This window comes from Sminthopsis crassicaudata, chromosome 2 (genome assembly GCF_048593235.1).
Source record: "Sminthopsis crassicaudata isolate SCR6 chromosome 2, ASM4859323v1, whole genome shotgun sequence".
Taxonomy (NCBI): Eukaryota; Metazoa; Chordata; class Mammalia; order Dasyuromorphia; family Dasyuridae; genus Sminthopsis; species Sminthopsis crassicaudata.
Window position 1 is genome coordinate 656,882,842 of NC_133618.1, and position 22,802 is coordinate 656,905,643.

General features: G+C 38.6%; 1 protein-coding gene across 1 annotated transcript in view; it reads right to left on the reverse strand.

Moving 5' to 3' along the window:
* OIT3 (oncoprotein induced transcript 3) overlaps positions 1-22,581 on the reverse strand; it is a 28,263-nt gene extending 5,682 nt beyond the window's left edge. The window contains exons 1-7 of the mRNA XM_074296865.1: positions 22,301-22,581; positions 17,433-17,807; positions 16,539-16,646; positions 12,997-13,119; positions 7,997-8,119; positions 6,300-6,460; positions 4,044-4,459 (exon numbers count right to left, since the gene is read on the reverse strand). Coding sequence (XP_074152966.1) covers positions 4,044-4,459; positions 6,300-6,460; positions 7,997-8,119; positions 12,997-13,119; positions 16,539-16,646; positions 17,433-17,807; positions 22,301-22,394 — 1,400 coding nt within the window. The 5' untranslated portion in view covers positions 22,395-22,581. The remainder of the gene's footprint in view (positions 1-4,043; positions 4,460-6,299; positions 6,461-7,996; positions 8,120-12,996; positions 13,120-16,538; positions 16,647-17,432; positions 17,808-22,300) is intronic.
* Between the last annotated feature and the right edge of the window lie 221 nt (positions 22,582-22,802).

Consider the following 22,802-nt stretch of genomic DNA (forward strand, 5'->3'; position numbering starts at 1 on the left):
CATTTGGTCAATCCAACTGGTGTTTAAATCTAGGTCATCTGACTTCCAATTCAGTTTTCTCCACTGCACCAGCTGCTAGTTCAAAACCAATCAAATCAGACCTTTTAGAAAGGTCTACTTATAGAGTCAATTTAAATTATTGGTTCCAAGGAAAAAAACTGCTACTAGGCTCCTTCCAAAACAACAACACGCTCAATCTTTGCTATGTCGGCACTTTGTGGATTCATTATCATGGACAACAATAATTTGTACTTAGTCTCACCATATGGACTATTTCATAGACTAATTCCTTTATATTCCAGACACAAAGGCAGAAGAATAAAGCAATAGGTTGTGGACCTGAAATCTAACCCACATCTAGGAGGAGGAATATAATGGTCTCATACACACACATGTATGTATATATATATATACATATATGTGTGTGTATATATGTATACATATGTGTATATATATATACACACACACATACATATATACTTACGGAAGGAATGTAAGAGATTGTAGCATGTGTGCACATCTAGGGATACAAAGGTCTCAAGACTGACACACATGAACATGAGCTCACACTTCTCACAGGTGGAAGACTACACAGATTCACAAATCCCATTTATTCTCCTTTACTGCCCCTATATCCAGTTCTAGATTTGCACTCACAGACAGACAAAGGAATACAGATCTTAGCATGAACACACAGAGGAACAGAAAGGGCTCAGGGTTGACACACATACACGCGCGCTGTTACCTCCCACAGGTGGAGGGATATAGCAGATTTCCAGATCTAAACACACACAGACCCTAGCAAACACACAGATGGAGGAATATGCAGGTGCTAGCGTCCACTACCTGCTCCCTCCCCGTTCCCCACATGTACACACTCAGAGTTGGAAGAATACACGGGCACGCGGGCGTGCACCTCTAGGAATATAAATGCCCCAGTTTCCACACGACAAGTAGAGAAATGTAGTAAGTCCCAATGGACGTACTCATTTAGGCACACAGGCGGAAGAATATATCAGGTTGTAGTTGTCACTTCTAAAAAGGTGGAGGAATACTCAAGGTGCCAGGTGCGGAGGATGGAGGATGGAGGATGGAGGACAGGTGATGAACCTCCAGCGCATCCTGAGCGTGCGTCCTCGCATCAGCCGGAGAAGCGCACAGCCAAGTGCTTCAGTCAGAAAGAGCTGACAGGCTTTTGGAGGGTCTGGGCCAGAGTAGATGAACTCCCTCACCTTTGGGAGCTCCCTTTGTGGGTCAGACCCTCCACCGAGAAACAGAAGTGGGATCAGGGTCCTTTCATCCCCACAGTAATCCGCATTACACTCAAAGCCTTCCTAGAGGAAAGCTTCTGTTCCCATGGCCGCCCATCCTGTTTGGACCATACTCCCTTTTAGAAAGAACAGGCTTTCCCCAAAGTCTTAGTGTATTTTAAAGCTTTCGCCTAAATTCGCTTCTTTACAATTTCTACTTCCTGGGTCAGTCCTTCCAGACCAAAGAGCCCAAATCTAACTTCTTCAATAAAACAGCTATTGTGAGCCTTCCTGAGCCTTCTCTTCTCAGGCTAAACATCCCCCACCCCTTCCCATCCTCCAGGCTCTCATATAACATATATAAAGACCTTGCATTATTCCAATAACTCTTCACTGCTCATGTATCAGATTATCAATATCCTATCTGAATTGAGGGGCTCCACAATGGAACACGATCCTGCTTCCTTTGTCTTGCCTTCACAACGCCCACCCAACACCTTGTTCTCCTTGGGGTAAGTTCTCCTTGGTTTGGAGGGGATATTTTGGTCAACAAAGGTGGGGTTAAAATTGAGAAGATGTGCATGAATGCTTCATAATTGCTCTCATTAAATGAAAAGAGTCACTACAGTTTGAGACTATTTGCTTCCACCAAAAAAAATTAATTTTAAAAAAGGGGGGGCTCAGACTATGCTTTCTGAATTGTGCCTGATTGAGGGTTTTTCCTTACCTCTTCTCTGGATGCTGAGTTGATACCTACCTATGGAAGTTTCTCACTACTGTCTTATTTACAGTTTGTTATTTTCCATGGGCTAAGAAATAATATAACTAAACTCTTTCACAGTGTCATAAGAATAAATGGTATTCAAGTAGAAGCCTGGGGTTTTACTATAAATTTCATGAACTTTGTGCTGGTTGCTTTGTTTGTCCACAGGCCTTCCTTGCTCTCTTGGTTCTGTTCCAGATAAATATCTCTACTGAACATTTCTGGACAAGTGATATATTTTTATTGTACATTTATTTTTGTTAAAAGTAAATAGGGCCATTAAACTCCTCAGCACAAAGCTCATGTGTTTGTTTTTCTTTTTATTTAATTAAAAAGAAAAAAACCAGCAGGTCAAAGGAAAACCCAAGGCTTTTGCTTTCCTTTTCGCTATGTTAAGGTCACAAAGATAAGAGAATTTCCTGTGAGATCCTATCTTTGCTTATCATTACAATGCAGAATGACAAGCTTTCCATTTCAACTAATGGAAATAGGAGATAGAAGATGACCACTGAGAGAGATACTTGATTTTATTCTCAACCCCAGTCCTTACACTTACATAAGGATGAAGTGGTACAGCTGGAAGTACATTGAACTTATCTGGCCTCTCGAGAGACACCCTATTAGCAAGGCCAAATAAATCCTTTTGACCGAGGGTTGAACTTGGCCCCTTGGACACTTAGGTTGGTTTATTGAAGCTTTGACCCCCTCTAGAGGACAAAAGCAGAAAGTAGTGGAGGCTGATTTATAGCTGAGTATCCTCACCTATGGAAGGAGGATAACAATTTTTGTAAAGATCAAAGGAGATCGGGGAAATCAAGACAAAGCCACAAAATGCTAAGTGAGGAAGTTGGGACTATCTCATCCCCAAAGGCTGGGTTAATGAATTTCTCTGAAGCTTCCAAAGATCACATTCAGTTAGAGAGGGGCTGTGATCTGCAAACAGCAGAGGCAATAACCTCATTGACAAAATTATGGTTCTTTGAAATAATAAAATGATAGAGGCTTTGATTGTCTTGTTCATAGGTGGTGGGTACCACCAAAGACTCATGGTATTCCTAAATATGCTAAGGATTCTCAGGCAAGCTCCGAGGGCTAACAGAAAAAAAAAGGGCTTCCTTTTAATTGGATTATAGGTAATTATTTCCTATTTATTCTCTATCTAGCCTGTTTTTTTGTATATTTGTTTGTTTGATGTTTCCTCCAGAAGATGGAGCTCCTTGGATGGTAGGAACTATCATTTGCCTTTTTTAAATTAAATTTTTAAAAATTAAAATTAATTTTTTTGGGTACACTACCTGGTCGTAGTAGACATTTAATAAGCATTAAGTGCTTGGTACCTAATTATAATGAAATATTATCCTGCTATGAAACATGAGGAATATGTGTAATTAAGAGAAATATGAGAAGGTTTTTGTTAAATAATGCAAAGTGAAAAGTGGAACCAAGAAAATTATTTAACATAAAGATTACCACAATGCAAACGACAAAACTAACTTTAAAAAACCCCAAACTCAACTCTCTGTAAATATAATGGTCAAGATATCCCAAAAGGAGAGATGAGAAAATGAATTTTCCTCCCTTCTTTGCAAAGAACATGGAATTTGGCATATACCGTCAGACTTAGTTGATGTGGGGATTAGTTTTGTTGAACTGATTTTTCCCCTTAATTTTTGTCATAGGACAATAGCTTACAAAGGAGGGTAAGTGGGACGTATTTAGACAGGAAGATGATACATAGCAAAAGATAGCAATAAAATTCATTTTTAAAAAGTGAAGTCTTCTAAGAATTTTATATTATCTCAAGAAGTAACCTTGTCTGTGATTGCTGCCAAGGATACTAGACAAAAGGGCTCCTTAAACTTCTTCCACTTGGGAACCCTTTTGGGTTATATGTGCCCCCGGGTATGTAGGTATATAAAATAGATATACAAATCAAACATTTATTAATAATAAATCACTATTTCATGACCCTCACATGTAGTTACCTCATTATGGGGTCATAAGCTGGGGACACATCTGGAGGTACATACCCATCTCGGATGAGGTAGTGCTTGAGGATCTCATCGATCTTGTCTGTTGGGGTTGCAAAGCAGCTCTCCACCAGGGTCTCCAGCCCATTCACATGCACCAGGGGCTCGATCCCAAAGTAGAGCAAGTCCCGCAGCTTGAGGATGGGCAGCGTCTCCCTATAGGGCTCCTCAAATTCGTTATCTTTGAAGATCTCCAGAGTGAAGGGGAAGATCCCCTGGCTGCGCCCCATGATTTCCAGGGGAGAATTGCGCAGGTTGGGCACGTAGCCTTCAGAAATGGTGTAGAGGCGGGGGAACTCGCAGATGACCGGGATCAGCAACTTACTGGTGCGGATGATGATGTCGCCATTGCTGCCGGGCATCTGCTTGGGGAGCCCTGTCACCAGGTTGCTGGCGATGATCTTATCATTGACCACCTGAAGGCGGGAGGAAGAAAGCAGCTGTTATGGGGTTGTCCACCCCCTACCCAGAAGGCATTTCTGTTGGGGTCTTAGTCCTCTGGGGACCCAGGTGTCAGCATTTGAGCGATTCTCTTTCTTTTACTTTTAGGATGACATTCCAGGTCCTGTCCCTCAAGAGATTTAACTACTCTTCATCAAGTTGTAACTAGGGCGTTATGGCTGGGATTTTGTCCAGGGTAGTGTAATTCAGGAGGCACAAGCACTCCTTCTCCATCATAGAAACAACAACTGCCCTCAGCAATAGTTTTTGTTTTTTGTTTTTTCAGTCTGTACCTATGACTTAATTAGTACAGGGAATGGATTTCTTTCTTTCTTTCTTTCTTTCTTTCTTTCTTTCTTTCTTTCTTTCTTTCTTTCTTTCTTTCTTTCTTTCTTTCATCTCCTACAACTTTCAAATTAACTGTTTCAAAAATCTATTCACTGACTTTAGTTCATGGCTTGTTCATTCTCATCTCTGAACTTTTGATCCCATTATCTCCCTTGCCAAACCATCTCTGCTTTACATGACCAAATCAGATACATCCTTTGAGGCTCAGTTCCAAGTTCTTCATAAAGGTTTCTTTGACCACTACACACACACACACACACACACACACACACACACACACACACACACACACACACAAATATAAATGCGTATCAGAATGAATGTCAGCAAAGTCCCTGACTTAAAGAGTTTTAGAAGCATAAAATATGGACTAAAATAAGTATAATACAAATTAAATTCATAGGAGAGGTTAAATCTGAGAGATTGGGGGGATAACAATTTCTATTTGGGTGGGATCAAAGAAGAGTTCATGGAGAAAATAGCATCTAAGATGAGCCTTTAAGGAGCAGAAAGGTTTTCATAAGCAGAGATAAATTAGAGGGCAGAGGATTAGTGGGAATTCATTCTGTACTGGGAGGCAAAAGAACGCAAAGTTTCAAATCTGAAAGACTTGGAGAACAGTGGTGCCATTCACCAAAATTAGGTAAATAAAAAGAGGGGTTTTGAGCGAAGATAATTAGTTCAATCTTGAATGTGTCGAGTTTGAAGTTTGGATACATTTTATGTGAATACACCAAGGAGATACTTGGAAATTTGAAATTCTAAGAGAGAACTTTGAGCTACTTCTCTAGATTTGGGTGTCATCTGCAAAGAGGTGATAATTGGAGCCATGACAATGGACAATATTGCCAAAGGAAAAAAAATGTACAGAGACCCAGACCAAGGATAGAGCTTTTGGGGATGCTCCCATTTAGACAACAGAGAGAAAAGAACCAGCAAAAAAGCATGAGGAATGATAAGAGATGAGGAAGCTAAAAGAGTAGAATCAGGGAAGCAAAGGGAAGAGAGAATACTAAAAAGGAAATAATAATCAACCATGTAAAATGTTGTCAAAGAAGATGGTGACTGAAAAAGAATCACTATGTTGGCCCAACTATATGTTGTTATTTAATATCTTTCTGATCTATATTGTCAAGAGTGGAGATTACAATTTTGGGCAGAAGTAACCAAAAGTCTGGTTCAGTTGAGCTTGATACTCTCATGAAAATATCTTCATGGGTGCAGTGACTGAGGTTCAGTCCAGTGAAATGTAAGCTCTCTATAGAATTTGAAGCGAGCTCCCTATCCATCCCTTATATATGTGTCTGGCACATAGTTGGTGCTGAGTGAATACTCATTACATTGAATTAAATTCTCTATTCAGGGTCTATTTTTATCTGTAACTTAAAACATTCTATCTATAACCCATTTCCCAAGCATCAGATCCTTGGATCATCCCCACATGTCCTCCCTCCCTGAGGAACCTACATCCACCACAGTGCCACAGGTCTTGAGGGAGAAGTAGATATTGATGTGGGTGCCATTGGAGACCCCTCGGCAAGATGTGTTGGTCAGGAAGACCTCCAGCCCTCCGACCAGGTCCTTGGGGATATTCACTTCAATAGCATTTGACTGGCATCTCATAGGGACTGAAAGAAAAGTGGAAATTGTCAGGCATAAGCAGAAAATCTAAGCAATAATGAGGGGGAAGGAAAATACTGAGGGAAAAGAGTTTTATTTTGGGTGTCTTCGAGTTTTTTTTAAGATTGTATTTACATGTCTTTCCCAACTTCTTTCTAAGATCTCAAAGGAAGTCATTGAATATTAGCCCAGAATCTTTCCTTCTGGGATTAGACCTGGATGCATTTCTTAAATATTCTGTTGTTGCTTTAAGTGGAAACATTTCCAGAATTTGGAAATATTCTATACTTGGGTGTCTTCCAAAGATCTGGCCAGCACAAAACCATGACCTGAACCCTTAACAGATTGATATTTATCCCATAGTGAATTTATTGGCAATGCAGGGAAAGTGTTCTTCTATATAGGTTTAAACATCCTCAGCAAACCGCCATGGCCTTCTTGTTAATTATTGCCTCATAAAATAGGTACTGTCAGTATGGTTTGGGAAAAGTTTCAGATTGTCATTGCTTGTAAACCACAAACTATTGATAAATTTAATTTTCATTCAATACAAAAGATTGCTTTACCTTTAAGATACAGTGATTTTTTCCCTCTTCTTCCAATTTAGTCCCCAAAGTGCCTTTCACCAATGAGGGTGAGGATAAAGTCCAACATATAATTTTAAAAATTATAAAAATAAATATGGAGAAATCTTCTGGGCACTGAGAAATTCACACTCTGAGGGGGTAATCCCTGGAGGATTAAACAGTGGATGCTGCTATACCTATTCTTCTTCTCATTTCTTTATTAGGAAAATAAATGTTGATTACGTTTTTATGGAATTGTCTGTTTATGGTTGGGTAATAACATGGTCTAGTGAGATGGAAGTAATCACAACAGATTCTGATGGGAAAGTATTAAGTGGAAATCAGAAGATTTAGGTTTCTTTGCTAGGGAATCATAGGGTCATACATTTTGTACTAAAGGGATCCTGGATATCTTTTAACCCAATCTCATCAATGAGGAAGCTGATGGCCAGAGAATTAAATTAGCCAAAAGCATTCATGATTTGAAAGTAGTAGCAATATGATTTTAACCCAGACCTCCTAATACCAAGTTTAGTAAACTTTCCATTGTCCCTTACTGCATGTAGAGCCAGCCCTCATGGATCACTTTTTATGAAGTAGAAACTGGGGTAAACAAATATTCTACAACTGGGGTCCTAAGAAGAAGTTCCTTGTCCAGGATCAGACTGTCAGAATATGGTTGAAGCAAGACTTGATTCTGGCCCAGGTTCTCTCTCCTTTCATCATTATTACTTAACATAATAATAGAAGCTGTAGAAATAATATAAATGTAAATTCAAAGAATTGAGTTAAGGAGTTAAAAATCCTCTGTAATGTTTCTGCAAAATTTCATAGCTTCCTAAAAATTTTTCGATCCAGGAATATGCTACACTCAGGAAAGGAGGCAGGGATGAGAAGACCTGGAAGGCAGTGAGTTCAGGAGAGAAGAAGGATATAAGGTAACTTTCAGCAGAGTTTTGGTTATAGCCCAAGTCCTACCTTGACAAGTGTGATTGTCTTCAGATAGCACCAACCCGCGAGGGCATTCACATTGATAAGTGTTTCCATATCCACGGCAGGAATGGCTGCAGCCACCATTTTTATTTTGACAACCCTCAATATCTGCAATATAAATAGAAAAGCCAAATGGGCTTCCTGGCTTGGAAGATTCTGGAAGGGATACTGGAATAAAATTCTTGCAAGATCTGGACTCTGGACTTGTGATTTCTTCAGTTTAGGGAACTTTTAATGTGTAAATTTCCTTCATTATTGCAAAACAATTATCATAACATCTTAGATTTAGAGCTGGAAAGAACCTGAGAGTTCTCCTAGTAATGATAATGCTAGCTACATAGTACTTTAAAGTTTGAAAAATGCTTTGCATGTATTATTTGTTCCTTACAACAACCCAAGGAGATAGATGCTGTTATTTTCCCTATTTTGAAAATAGGAAAATTGAGACTAAGGATTTAAGTGACTTGACTATGGTAGTACTACTAGCATGTGTCAGAAGGGGGATTAGAACTTAAAAACTTCAGTGTCAGCTCACTTCTTATTTAGTTCTTCCTTTTTAGGCTACTCTTCACAAATATCATGTCTAATTAGAGATGAGGCAAGAAATCCAAATGGAGTTGCTTGTTGGAATTTGATCAGAGAAGTGCACATTTCTGATACGTACTTTCCTGGGTCTTAATTTTTTCCCCCAACAAAATGGAATTTTCCTGACTGGCTGCTATTTTACTGAACAAATGGGGAAGCCAAGCCAAGCCTTGTGGAAAACAGAAGAAGCCAATTTCAAGTGATGAAATATTCTCCTCATCCTATTTGAAGGCTTGCAGAACATCATTGAATATGAAAAATCTGTTATTCTTACTGTCGGGCTATGAATTCAGCTAGACAAGATCTTGGATACTCTTATGAATTGGATTCATTGTCCATTGGTCCATTACCTGCTACTGTTGGGATCTCGGAACCCAAATGTATTCAGGTTTCTGTGATAACAAGTCTAATATGAAAGTGAAACCAGAATGAAATAAAAACATAAGAAACTGCTCAAAAGAGCTTTTACTTACATTTTCTTTATGGGGAAGAAATAATACCATTACATTTTTCAAGTTCCCAAGTAAAAATGTTCTTCCCAAGAAAAATGTTATAGCTAACGTAATTTCAGTTTGTCATCTTCAGCATGCAAACATGGCTGTTATTAAACTTCCAGAGGAATGGTAAACATTCTTAGAAGCAAGAAAGAGGGAGCTGAAAAGACTGGAAAAGGCAGATTTAAAGAATGTGCTAATTCATCCAGTTTGGGAAAGCATCATCAAAGCTGTTGCTTTAGAGTTACTCTCTCCTGACTCTGGGATATTATAGAGCGGTAACATGTGTCTGCTGAGAATGAAAGAAGAACTAATAATGTGAAATATTAGAGTGCCATTATAGAAACAGACCCGTTAGTAGATTAGTTGGACATGAGTAAGGAACTGTTGAGAGAGGGATCATTGTATAGTAGGTGAAATTAAAGAAGGAAGCTCTAAGGAGACAAGTGTGACAGATAGATGTAGGACCTTGGAAAGGTCCTTCTTGAGGAAGTTGTGCTGGATAGGATGGATCGGCAATGAAGTACCAGGCAGGGCCCTTTCCCCCTTTCCTCCTCCCACGAGGAAATATTGGCCCCCAGATGTTGATGCACAGGAACAAAACCTTGATCATTCCTATGTGAAATCCATTTTGACAATGTAAGATATCCAGATGAACACTGCTAGTAAGTATCTAAGAAAGGCTGATCTTGGGTCTTTGTGAATCCAAGCCCAGAACCACTTGGCTGCTTCAAAAATCAACCTCATTGGGAATACTTTCCTATCTCAGCATCTAGAAAAGGCCTTTTCTTAATGAGGATGATATCTTAAGTGCTCAAGGAGAGAGAAAAATTGACTATAGGTTATGATTTCAATTATTTCTTATACAATGATTGCATAAAATGCTTGAACATTAATAAATTAACTTTTTAATTATTTTAATTTGATTAATTTAAACTAATCTTTGTGAAACTTAGAGGGAATAAATTCAAGGCAGTTCTATTTTTGAAACTATAAATTTAACAGAGAAAGGCAATTCTTTGACCTTTGAAACCAAATCTAGCTTCCAACAAATACTGGATATATAAACCACAGGCAATTCATTTAAATCCAACCCTTCTTAATCAAAGCATATTACCTAAGACTAAGAGTTCTCAAATTGTCTTTGTGGAAGATGCTTCCCCATTGGAAGTTCCCCATACAAATGAAATCATAGATCTTGTCTAGCTGAATTCACATCTAGGAATGATGATTAATTGGGCATCTTCAAATAGGAAAAAATATGAAAAGTCAACATAAAGCAGATTTCTTTTCCTTACTCCTTTTATTAAGAATGATTTCTTTGCCGGATCCTCTTCTAGATCATACCCTCTATATGTGGCTTTTCAAAAAGGCATCAGATGTATTCTGTTTAGCCTTACAGACCAGGCTAGGGGAAAGTTGTAAAGGGGAAATTTAAGGCTGGATATCAGGAAAAATCTCCCTATCACTAGAGCTCTTCCCGAGTAGAGAGAGCTGTCTCAGGAGTTAATGGGTTTGCCTTCCTTGGAAGCTTTCAGGCACTGACAGAATAAAAACTTGTTGGCATATTTTAATGAGAATTCTTTGGGGGATACAGGTTAAATTAACTGACAGTTGAGGTCCATTTTAGTTCTAAAATTTGTGATTCAATGGGTTTCCTTTCCTCGTGTGAAATGAGAAGGTTAGACTGGATCAATTCTAAAGTTTCTTTTCTTTAGAAAAATGCTAAGAGCAAGTTTTAATATTCAACCAGTTCTAATTCCAAGTACTCTCATCTTTGGGAACATTAAACTGAGCTGGCCTAAGGGATTCATGGATTCTACTGATTAAGGATGTCATAGAAGGATCTTGCTTCAGGGTAGAGCCCTATGGTCTCAATCAAGCTCCCAATTCTACAGTTGTAGGTCTCCAATAACTTAGACAAAGAAAAAGTTTTCAATAACCTAGTTGTAATGGCACCACCAGGAGCCAGGTCACTGAAGGGAAACAAAGGAAATAAATCCTGATGTGGAACCTGCCCAAAGTTTTCCCTTTAAATTCATGGATTTGTGGATGACAAGCCTGAGAGCAGTCTGATGAATGGACTGCATGTTCAGCCAATAAACTGATGACGAGTAATTAAGAATGCTCCTCAGGAGCCTCCTTCGGAATTAATTATCTCCTGCAGTGCTCAAATATGCAAAGATTATTGCAGAAAATAAAGAAGATTAAGGAAGAATCCAGGCCATTACACCTATTTCAATAAAATTTCAAATAAATTTAGCCTTGTTCTTAGAGGCACTGGCTGCATATGCAGCACAGAATGGCTACTGCAATATTTAACACGTTCTTTATCTAAGACTTTCAAATATTCACATTGGTGCAAGTCATGCTTGGTCTTTCTGTGCTGTCATAACTTTGAGTTTAACTTGAACTGAGCTTGTGGAAAAACACAAGTCCCATTTCTAAAGCTCTTTGAAGTTTGTAAGATACTTTTCTCATGGCGACTGTATACAATTGTTACTCTCATTCCTAAATTATAAATGAGGAAACTGAGACCCAGAAAGGTAAAGATGGAGCTAGATGGTGCCATAGTGTATAGGGCGCTGGATCTGGAGCCAAGAAAACTCATCTTCCTGAGTTTAAATCCAGCTTCAGACACTTACTAGTCACTTCACCCTGTTTGCTCAGTTTCCTCATTTGTAGGAGAAAGAAATGGCAAACCTTCCAATCTTTGCCAAGAAAAATCCACAAAGGATCACAAAGAGTTGGGTCCAACTGAACAAAAAGTAAAGACTTGCAGTTAATAAATGTAAACAATAGAATCCAAACCTGGCTCTCCTAGGACTCCAATGCTGGTGTTCCACCATCTCGAGCAGTATGAGCACCTGCTATCTTCATCTCTCTGAACAGGGAAGCTACAAGAGCTGTCAGACTATGGGTCCCACCCAGCCCTCTGCCTAAAGTAGGGCTCTCAAGTTCATCCGTCTCACTCAGACCTAGAGGGTCTGTGACATTGTCCAATACCTTCAGTATTTAGAGTGAAATAATAAACGTATTGTAGAAGATGCAGGTGTTAACAAATGTAACTCCCTGGAGATGGACAGCCAGGTGGTGCTGCAGTGGATAGAAGGCTGAACCTGGAGTCTGGAAAACCAAGTTCAAATACAGCTTCTGATACTTATAACTGTGTGACTCTGGTCAAGTCATTTAACCCTGTTTGCCTCAGTTTCTTCATCTGTAAAATAAGGTGAAGAAGGAAATGGCAAACCATTTCAAAAATTGGATTGAAAACGACTAAACAACCACACTAAGCTACTTATAACAGAAAAAACACCCTGAAGGAGAGGGGTCATTAGAATATTATGTATGAATGCCATTTTCATTTCACCCATTCCATAACTACTACAAAGCATTATTTTGATTTGTGGCTTCATTATTACTTGGTTATATAAAATGTTTACACCATTTCCAATCTTAAAAAAAAAAAAAGAGTTTATTATTTGTCTTCCTTAAGGCAATTTTACAGGGTATAAAATTAACTACCTCATTAATAATAATAACTGACTTTGCATAGAATTTAAATTTTTTTTTAAAAAATGTGTTAAATATATTTTCATTTGACCTTCATAACAACTCTCTGAGGTAGGTGCTACAGGCATTATTATCCCCTTTTAAACAGATGAGGCAAAGTGATTTGCTGATGGTTACACAGCTCCTAAGTGTCAGAAGTAGGGTTGAAACTCAGATCTTCCTAATTCTAGGTCCAATATTCCTTCCAACCCATTATAACATTAAATCAGTATTTATTCTCTAAGAGAATCATCCTTCTCCAAAGGCACGGAGAAGTCAATGTCACTATTTTATGTTGTCTGTTTCCACTCTGATCCTCCCCATTAGTTCAAATCCCTTCTCTCCAATTCCCACCTTCACAGGTTTTGCCATCACTTCCCAGAACACGTCCAACTCCACATTCACAGCGGTACGAGTTCTTCAGGTTTACACAGATCTCACTGCAGCCGCCGTTGTTTTTTTCACACTCATTTTCATCTGTAGGATAGAAATTATACAAACAATCCATAACTGAGTGGCCAATGTTAAGGGGGGAAGGAGGTTTCTTGTAACAGGGAGGATCACCTCCATTATAGGGAAACTCAAACCCCTTGGAAGAACACCTACATTCTCCCAGAAAAAAAAAACAACTGATTTTATTATTCTGTATATTACCCAGTGGTTCAAGGTACCTTTCACACACATACACACACATACACACAAAATCTGGTTAGTAGTACAGCTTGTCTCTGCCAAAATATAGAAGGCTAATTCTATTACTGGTCAGTTCTCTATGTATATTACCCAGTGGTTCAAGGTACCTTCCACCCACCTGCACTCACACACACACAATCCAGTTACCTGTACAATTTCTCTCTGCTAAAATTCAGAAGACTAATTATATTATTGGTCAATTCTCTCCAATCAGATACAGTGCAGAACTGTGGGACATACAGGTATGTTTGTAAGTCATGCTAACAAGTTCCTAGTAAAGGTGTACCTCATTTATTCCTTCCTGAAAAACTTTAGTCTCTTATCTTAAAGAAGTCCAAGCTTCTCTTCATTCTCATCCCTCCAGGCTATCTCTCCTGCCTTTCGGTGCTGCACTTTTAGAAAGAGGTTGCATTTCTCTCCTCTTCTTCCCTTCCCTCATCACTCTCTCTGATCTCAGTTCCTTGCAATATGGCTTTTGAGCCCACCTCTACTGAAATTGCCCCATCTAATTTCCAAAGCTCATGGCTTGTTCTGTCTTCATTTTCCCTGATCTTTCTGCACTATTTGATGCTGTCTACCACCCCATTCCTTAGTTTCTGTGACTGCTCTCCTGGTACTTTTCCTATTGCTCAAACTGCTCCTTCTTGGTCTACTTGGCTGGTTTATTATCCATCTTCTATGATCCAAGCAAGGTTCTGTTCTTGTGCCTCTTCTTTCTCTGAACTCTCCCCTTCATCTTATCTCCTCCAATGACTTTAGTCATCACCTCCATGCAGATAACTTCCAAAGCTAAAACCTAGCCCCTGATCCCTTTCCTTTATATCCAGCTCCCTCCTGTATCCCTTTACCTGATTGCCCTTGCATCTTCAGACTCAACATATACAAAACCAAATGCTTTGCCTTCCTAAATCTGCTCTTCTTTTTTCATGTTTGAACCTATTTTTATATATTCAATGAACTATTCATGCACATCAGTGATACAGATCTCAGCATCTTTTAATATAAACACATTTGAGAAACATAATTTAAAATTGTGGTGTTCCATTATAACTAGTGATACATGCTCCCATGCTTCATGATGGCCTGAAAGTAATGCTAAATGTAAATGGAGTGAAAGCCCTGAAAGATTCTTCTTTTTTGCCCTTAAGGAACCTCGGGTTCACAGGCAGAAGACAGATTCACATTTGGAAAACAAGAAGAAATAATGATAGCATGATAGAAATAACCATTCTCATTTCTCTGGCATGTTAAGGTGTATAAACTGCTTCCCTCATAATTGTGAGACAGAAAGGCAGGTACTCCTTCTCACTTATCTAAATCTGCCCTTTGTTCTAACCTCCTAGTTTCTATTTGATGAACCACCATCATTCCTCCAGGCACCCAAGCTCAAAATGTTGGCGTCCTATCTGACAATGTCCACCTTCTCATTCTCTCTCTATACAGTGAGTTGCCAGATGCTGTTGATTCCACCTCCATTACATCTCCCACATTCATCCTTTTCCCTCCTTGTATGCTGGCTGCCATCACCTCACTCTGGACTATTACAATACTTCCTAACTGGGCTTTCTGCCTCCATTCTCCTTGACCTCAACTTTATCCAAGCTGCCAAAATTATTTTTCTAGTGCTTAGAATAAATCCCTGGCTTGCCCCAGAATCTGATGCCTTTCTCTCTTGCCTATTGGAAAAAATTAAAACAAAACCCTAGCTTGGGATTTAACTTCATAACCAGATGCTGAGTACGTGACTTTAGCCTTCTATCACTTTATTATCCTTCTCTTTGGCCTCTATGTTGGCTTTGACCCCGGCCTTTCTATAGTCCCCAAGCATTTATGCAGGTGTCTCCTAACACTCTTTCTCCTTCTTCTTTCTTTCTCCTCTCTAACCATTGCAATCCATCCCCTCATTTAAGGATTAGCTCAGATGTCACATCCTCCAGGAAACTGCTTTTCACTCATGTTTTTCTGGAGCACTTCATCTGAATCTTTCCCAGATGAAGTCACAGACTCCTAGTGTCAACAGCTTGAAGAATAAACCCACAACAATTTATCATAACCAAGAGCCACTATGGATATGCCCTTATGAAGGCATGTGTGATGTTTTTCCCAGAAGCAAGGGCTGAGAATGAGGACAGAAGCGTTTTCTTTCCCGTTTTATTTTGCTTTTCTCACATTCACAGATAAAACTGAAATTGGCCTTTTTGTTTCCCATATGTGACATTCCTTCTCCTGTTTTTAATGCCTTTGCACAGATGGGCCCTGCCTGCAATGCCCTTATTTCTCACTTCTGCCTCTGAGATTCCCTACATTATTTCAAAGATTCGCCCAGCTCCCCTCTCACCATGCTCCTGTTCTATCTTTCTTCTGAAATTACTTGGTATCTACTTTAGATTTACTTCTCCCTATACATGTTATAACTTCAACAGAATATAATCTCTTTGTGGCAGGGACCTTCTCTTTCATCTTTTTATCTCCAGGTATAGCATAGTGTCTTGCCTGTAGCAAGCACTCCATAAATATATTTTGAATTGAGTTGAATGCCTAAATTAAATAGACATTAATTTAATTTCAATTTAATTAAATTTAAATATCTTCCCCTTTGTACTCTCTGGCCCCTAATTATCTCTCCCATCTTTGGTGAGGGTTTTTCTGACACTGCCACTGGACAGGGTGGTCTTTATTAGTTCTACTTTATTTCCCTTTCATTAAAAAAAGTCAGGGGGAAGGAAAAGGCTCTCCCTTGTGCTAGATCTGATGATTTCTCTCAGACACAGAGAGTGGAAGAAGGAATTTAAGCAGCCCTGGATTCTTTTCAAATTGCCCATTAGCCCTCTCTTCCTAATGCCCAGGAAAGATAAAAATACCCTGGTGCCACTTTAGGAGAGAATTGCTTTGAGGAGTGCTAGGCTGTCCTTATCCATCTAATCACAGTAGAAACCCAGGATAAAGGCCCAATTCTACACCTGATCCTGCAAAGCGATACCACTGCTCCCTGCTCTGCTTCAGAGGCACCCCTTTTCCCCGTTTCTTTTCACCCTTTCAGTCTTACTGGCCCTATCTGCTATTATTCTACCTGTGACTTCAGTTACCACCTCCACAAGCAATTCCAAAGCTGTCTCTGTAGCGTTGCCCTTTCCCCCGGCGTCTGTCCTCCTGGACCCTTTTACCCGGCTGGCCAATTCTCTTGCCCACTGGCACTTTCTTACCCAGGCAGGTCTGTTGGTCTGGGCCCAGGATGGTTCCTTCAGAACATGTGCATTCAGAGTCTGAGCAAGTACCGTGGCAGTCCACCACATCACAGATGTCATAGAAATCTGTAATGAGACCAAAGGCATCCGAGGATTAGGGAAAAGGGGTTAGAGTTTCAGGCTGGGCTATGAACTCCTCAGCACCCCAGTTCATCCAAAGAGCTGCTGTAAGGTTTTCAGGGCCTCCCGAAGCCAGCAGAACTAGGTCAATAATCATGGTTTTCTCAACCTCTCTTTGAGGGTACCTATGCAAAAGCACTGACGTTTCTGTCTTGTAGGTACAATGTTACAGAATAGAATACTTTTTTCCCTGGCATCTCGTCAGACTTAAGGTGACAGGAAAAAATGGTTATGAGAATGACTTGAAGGCGTGATTCCAATTATTCCCTCTTTATCCTTCAGAAATGTCTCATAAACTCTGGGCCCAGCAGGCTTAATTTTCTTGTTAGAAATACCAAATAAAAATGATCTGTGTTACATGATCTCCGGCAAACCCTTAACAAAAAATTCTTGCTCCCAGCATAAATTCAGTTGTGTGGGAATAATCCATTCCTGTTGGGTGCTGTCAGATTGGGGAAAAGGGGAGGACCGTTTTCATGGAGAATGGGGGGCATGTTCTCTACCCTAGGATGGATGTCCCAGAGGATCATAGAGGAAAGGAGTAAACATGCCCTTTGATATTGACCATCTTCTGTATTGTGGGTCAGCATCCTAGTCACCCCACCCTAGTTGTGGCTCTGTCCCCAGGAAGCCTTAGATGCTAAATATTTCATAGCTCCTTTCTCTTTTATTCTTCTCTGATAGTGATTTTTCTGCCCTGATGGGAGAGGAAAAAAACAAATGGCTACTTACGGCCACAGTAGGCATGGAAACAGACACTGGTCTTAGTCAAACGGTAGACATAATAGCCTCCAGGACAGGCTTTGACCTCTACAGTGTTGTTCCAGAGGCAGCAATTTCCATTGAAACTGGCACAGGCCTGGCGCTGCACAATGCCATCCGCTTCTTGTGGGTGGTTGCCGTTCAGCCAGATGGGCGCGTGGGTGCCGCAGTGGTTCTCCGGGATGCAGAACGTGGGCATGGCGTCCCCCGCCATACCTGTGAAGCGGTACCACTCCCCATCCATGTGGCTGTCACAGGTAGGCTGGCCATCCTCCTCCTTCAGCTGGTGATCGGTGTTCCTCCACGGCTCGTTCAAGCTAATGTAGGCAGAGCAGGGATCCAGGGCTAGAATTGGAGAGAGCTGCTCAGAGTGCCTGGGGTGGAAGAGCTGAGTCTACTTTTTAAGGTAATACAAGGACTGAGTTTTAGTGGTAAGACTAGTTTTTGCCAAAGGAGGAAAATCCTTTATGCCAAAGAAGCAACAGGGTGATACCAGTTGTCAGAGCCTGAGGACAGTCAGGAGACTAAATACCTGCTCAGAAAGAGATTTCAGAGGACCCTCGGAATGGCAGTATGTATAGGATCAGGTGGTAATTTCTTTGACCATCACCTAGCTCTGGGTCATAGCTCCAGAATGGAGAGGAGAAGTTATGGTCTATCTGTCATCACAAGGGAGCACAGGTCCTATTTTGGGTAAGTCCAACAACACATACTCAATGAACTCACACAAACACACTGACAAGGAAGCTCAAGGCACAAACTCAGAAAAAGACAACATGAAATCATCCATGAGCAAAGACTCAAAGAAAAAGGCAAATTATACACAAATCCAATGGGAATTCGTAGAAGAATGTTAAGGAGAATTTTTTTTAAAAGAACAAAGAATGATTTTAAAAATCAAATGAGAACAGTAGAGGAAAATGGAGATACTAAATGAGAGCAATGCAAGAAAACCACAAAAAGAGGATTAATATCTTGGATTAAAAAAAAAAAAGGTGTAAAACTTAACTTTCTAAACAATTACAATAGAGGAGGAAATGGTGAATCAGGCAACACATAACCTCACTCTCATCTGAATTGTTTCAAAGGTGAATATACACACAATTAGAGTCATGAAAATAGGGCATGAAAATATTCATATATACACAAACACATACAATTGGATATAGAAATTCATCTTACTCAAGTGGGAAATAAGAGGGGAAGGATATAAAGGGAAAGTGAATGGCAATAAGAGGAAGGGCAGATGCAGAAGACAGTGATTAAAAAAAAAGAAGAAAACCAAATTACCAGTATCAAAAATAAAAAGGGTGAATGCACAAGCAATTTAGATTAAATTAAAGCAACCATTAGGAGTTATTTTGCTCAATTCTATGCCAATAAAACTGACAATCTAAGTGAAATAGATGAAGATTTGTGAAAAATATAAATTGCTCAGATTAACAGAAGAGAAAATAGAATATTTAAATGATCCTATTTTAGAAAAATAAATTGAACAAGCCATATATGAATTTCTTAAGGGGAAAAAACCCAGGATCCAATGGATACAAGTGAATCCTGCCAAATACTTAAGACCAATTAATTCCAGTATTATATATACTTTTTGGGAAAATAAATAAAAAAGGCATCCCATCATATTTCTTTTATAATACAAATATGTTTTTGGTATTTAAATCAGGGATAGAGAAAAAAAGGCTATATAGGAATTTCCCTAGTGAATATTGCTGCAAAAATTTTAAATAAAATACTAAAAAGGAAATGATATCACCAAAGCATAAAGATCATATAACATGACTAGGTTGAATTTATATGGCTAGGTAGGACCAGAAATGCAGGGTTAGTTCAATATCTAGTTTAAACTAGAAACACAACTGACTATATCAATAACAAACACAACAAAAGCAAAATTATTTTTCTGTTTTTGATAAAATACAATACTCGTTCCTATTAAAAATTAGTAATCATTGGAATAAATGGAGCTTTTCTTAAAATGATAAGTATGCTCTAAAACCAAGCACCAGCATTATTTGTAATAGGGATAAACTAGAAGCCTTTCCAATGAGATTAGGCGTGAAGTAAGGATGTCCATTATCACCATTACTATACAGTATCATCCTAGAAATGCCAGCTATAGAAATAAGAAAAAAAGAGAAAGAAATAAACATAGGCAATGAGGAAATAAAAATCTCACTTTTTGTAGATGATATGATGGTATATTTAGAGAATCCTAGAATGTCAACTAAAAAAAAAGCCATCAAAACAAATTAACTTTAATGAAGTTATAGCATATAAAATAAATCCATGAAAATCCGTATTTCTATATAATGCCAACAAAACCTAGCAAGAAGAGATAGAAAGAGAAATTCCATTTGAAATAATTGCAGACAATATAAAATACTTGGAAATCTACTTGTCTAGACACACACAGGAACCATCAACAATTATAGAATACTTTTCACACAAATGTTTTCTAAACACTTAAAGTAATATTAATTACTCATGAGTAAGCTGAACAATATACTAAAAATGAGAATTTTAATTAATATAAATAAATAACTAAATAACTAACAATAAATTAATTTTCTTATTCGATGCCACACCAAACAACCAAAAATTATTTCATAGACTTAGGAAAATAATAACAAAATTCATCAGCTAAAGGGACAAAAGTTCAAGAATATCAAGGAAATTTATGGCAGAGCAATACCAGATCTCAAACTGTGGTAATTGTCACAATAATTTAGAATTATGAGAAATATAATGATTAACCAATGGAATGGATTAGGTACATAATAAACAGGACTAAATGACCACCATTACCTTGCATTGATAAACCCAAAGATCTAAGCTTTTAGGGCAATCAACTCACCATTCGACAAAAATTGCTGGGAAAACTGGAAAGCAATTTGACAGAAACTTAGGTATAGACTCACATCTCACACTGTATACCCAAATAAGCTCAAAAGGAGCACATGCTTTAGATCTAAAGGGTGACATCATAAGGAAATTGGGGGAATATAGAAAAAATTACTTATCAGATCTATGGATAATGGAAGAGTTCATAATCAAACAAGAGATAGAGAGCATGTAGGAGGTAAAATGAATAATTTTGATTACATGAAATTAAAAATGAAATTAAAATTAGTAGGAAACTGGAGGAAAAGTTTTACAAGAAGTTTCTCTGTTAAAGGTCTCATTTTTCAAACATAGGGAATTGAGCCAATTTTTTTTAAAAGAGCCCTTCTTCAATTGACAAATGGTCAAAGGATATGAACAGGCAGTTTTCAGAAGAAGGAATCAAAGTTATCTATACTTGTACGAAAAAATTCTCTAAATCACTATTGATTAGAGAAATGAAAACTGAAAAAACTCTGAGGTATTATCTCATACTCATCAAGTTGGCTAATATGACAGAGAGGAAAATGGTAAGTATACTAAGGCATTGCTGGAATTACAAATTGGTCCAACTATTCTGGAGGACAATTTGGAACTACATCCAAAAGATTATAAAACTATATACCTTTTTGATTCAGCAATACTGGTGTAAGGTATCCCAAATGTATCCCAAAGAGATCAAAGGAAACAAGGAGGAAAGTTTGCATTTATATAAAAGGACAAATATATTTACAGCAGCTCTTTTTATTGTGGTAAAAAATTGGAAACTAAAGAGATGCCCATCAATTGGGGAATGGTAGAACATATGATTGTGATGGAATACTATTGTAAGAAACTAAGAAAAGAATGATTTCAGAAAAATTTTTGTGAAGACTTAAATGAATTAATGCAAAGTAGAATGAGCAGTATTGCTCACAATATTACAGCGATATTGTAATATTAAATCAATTGTGAAAGACTTAGCTACTCTGATCAACACAATGATATATGCCAATTCCAAAAGACCCATGATGAAAAATACGATTCCCCCCTCCTGTGAGAGAACTGATTAAAACATTTTTTTCCACTTTATGGTTTTCTTTTTTCTTTCTCAATGTGGCTAATGTAGAAATATATTGTGCATGACTTCACATGTATAATAGGTATCATATTTCTTGCCTTTTTAATGGATTGAGGAGAAGCTGGAAGGAGGGAGATAATTTGGCATTAAAAATAAATTGTTTTAAAAGACACAAAAATTCTGAAATCTACTTCAATAGACATTTTTTTCAGATTAAAAAAGCTCTTAATTTTTGTCTCATGCTGTAACTTAAACCTACTTTTCCTGGCCTTACTGGCAATTAATATATCTAAGAGCTAAGCTGAGAATATTATATATGAAAACTTCTAATGCAGATCATCAAAGCATTCCTGAAGCTTTCTCTTCTCCAAAGCCATTGTGGGAATTTGTTTTGCTGGACTATTATGCAGCAATGAGTTGTAGTTTTTTTTTTTTTAATTTTCTCAGTGTGTGTGGGAGAGGGAAAGATAGTGGAAAGGATGGATTAATTAAAGAAAAAAAAAAGAAACTCCCTGAACTGAATTCCTATCTTATTTTGCCTAAAAAGAGCCTTGAAATGTTAACACCGCTATTGTAGCATTTTTCTTGCAAGTCATTAGGGTAATGAGTAGACCTAGGAGATGTTAGTCTAGTAATGAACTCATCAAGAAATAAGTGGAGCAGCCAGGCTTGTGAAAACCCAGGAGGCTGAATCAACAGGACAGACAAGAAGCCCACTTTATGTTGTACCAGCAAGTTCTGACGGGCGGTCATGAATTCTGAAACCTCAAGGCCATTCTCCAGCTAGCTCTGATGGGTTCTGAATCGATCTTTTGGACTCCAGCTTCCAGCAGCAAATGGCCACAAGCCCTGAGCCCTGAGCAAAATACCCACAGACACTCACCCACAGGCAGTACCGGTGTGAATCTGGTGAAAAGGCAGAAGGCCCAAGGGAGCACCTGGAACATGTTCTTGACCAAGCCGAAGGATCCAAACATCCTCTAAATGCCTTTTCTTCTTTCTTCTGTGCTCTGGCACTCTCTTTTGATTTAAAATTTGGAGACCTTTAGGCTTTTAAGAGCAGAGACTTTATCAGCAGTCATGGCAACTTTATCAGAGGAAGAGGATGAAGGAATAAGCTGGGCATTGCTCGAGCCTTGACCCCTCGTAGAAACACAGACTTGCAACGTCAACAATTTTTTTTACTGATATTTTTCCCTTAAAAAGCTCATCCTCCTATTGTTTTCTCTCCAATTTCTCTGCAGTGACACATTCAATATATCTTACTCAGAAGGGAACTGAGGAGGGGAAACCATCCCCCCCTCGCAGCACATGGCCAGAAGTCTCATTTCTTCCATAATTTGTTCCATCATTATGCTTTATACCTTTCCATCAAGGACCAAAGG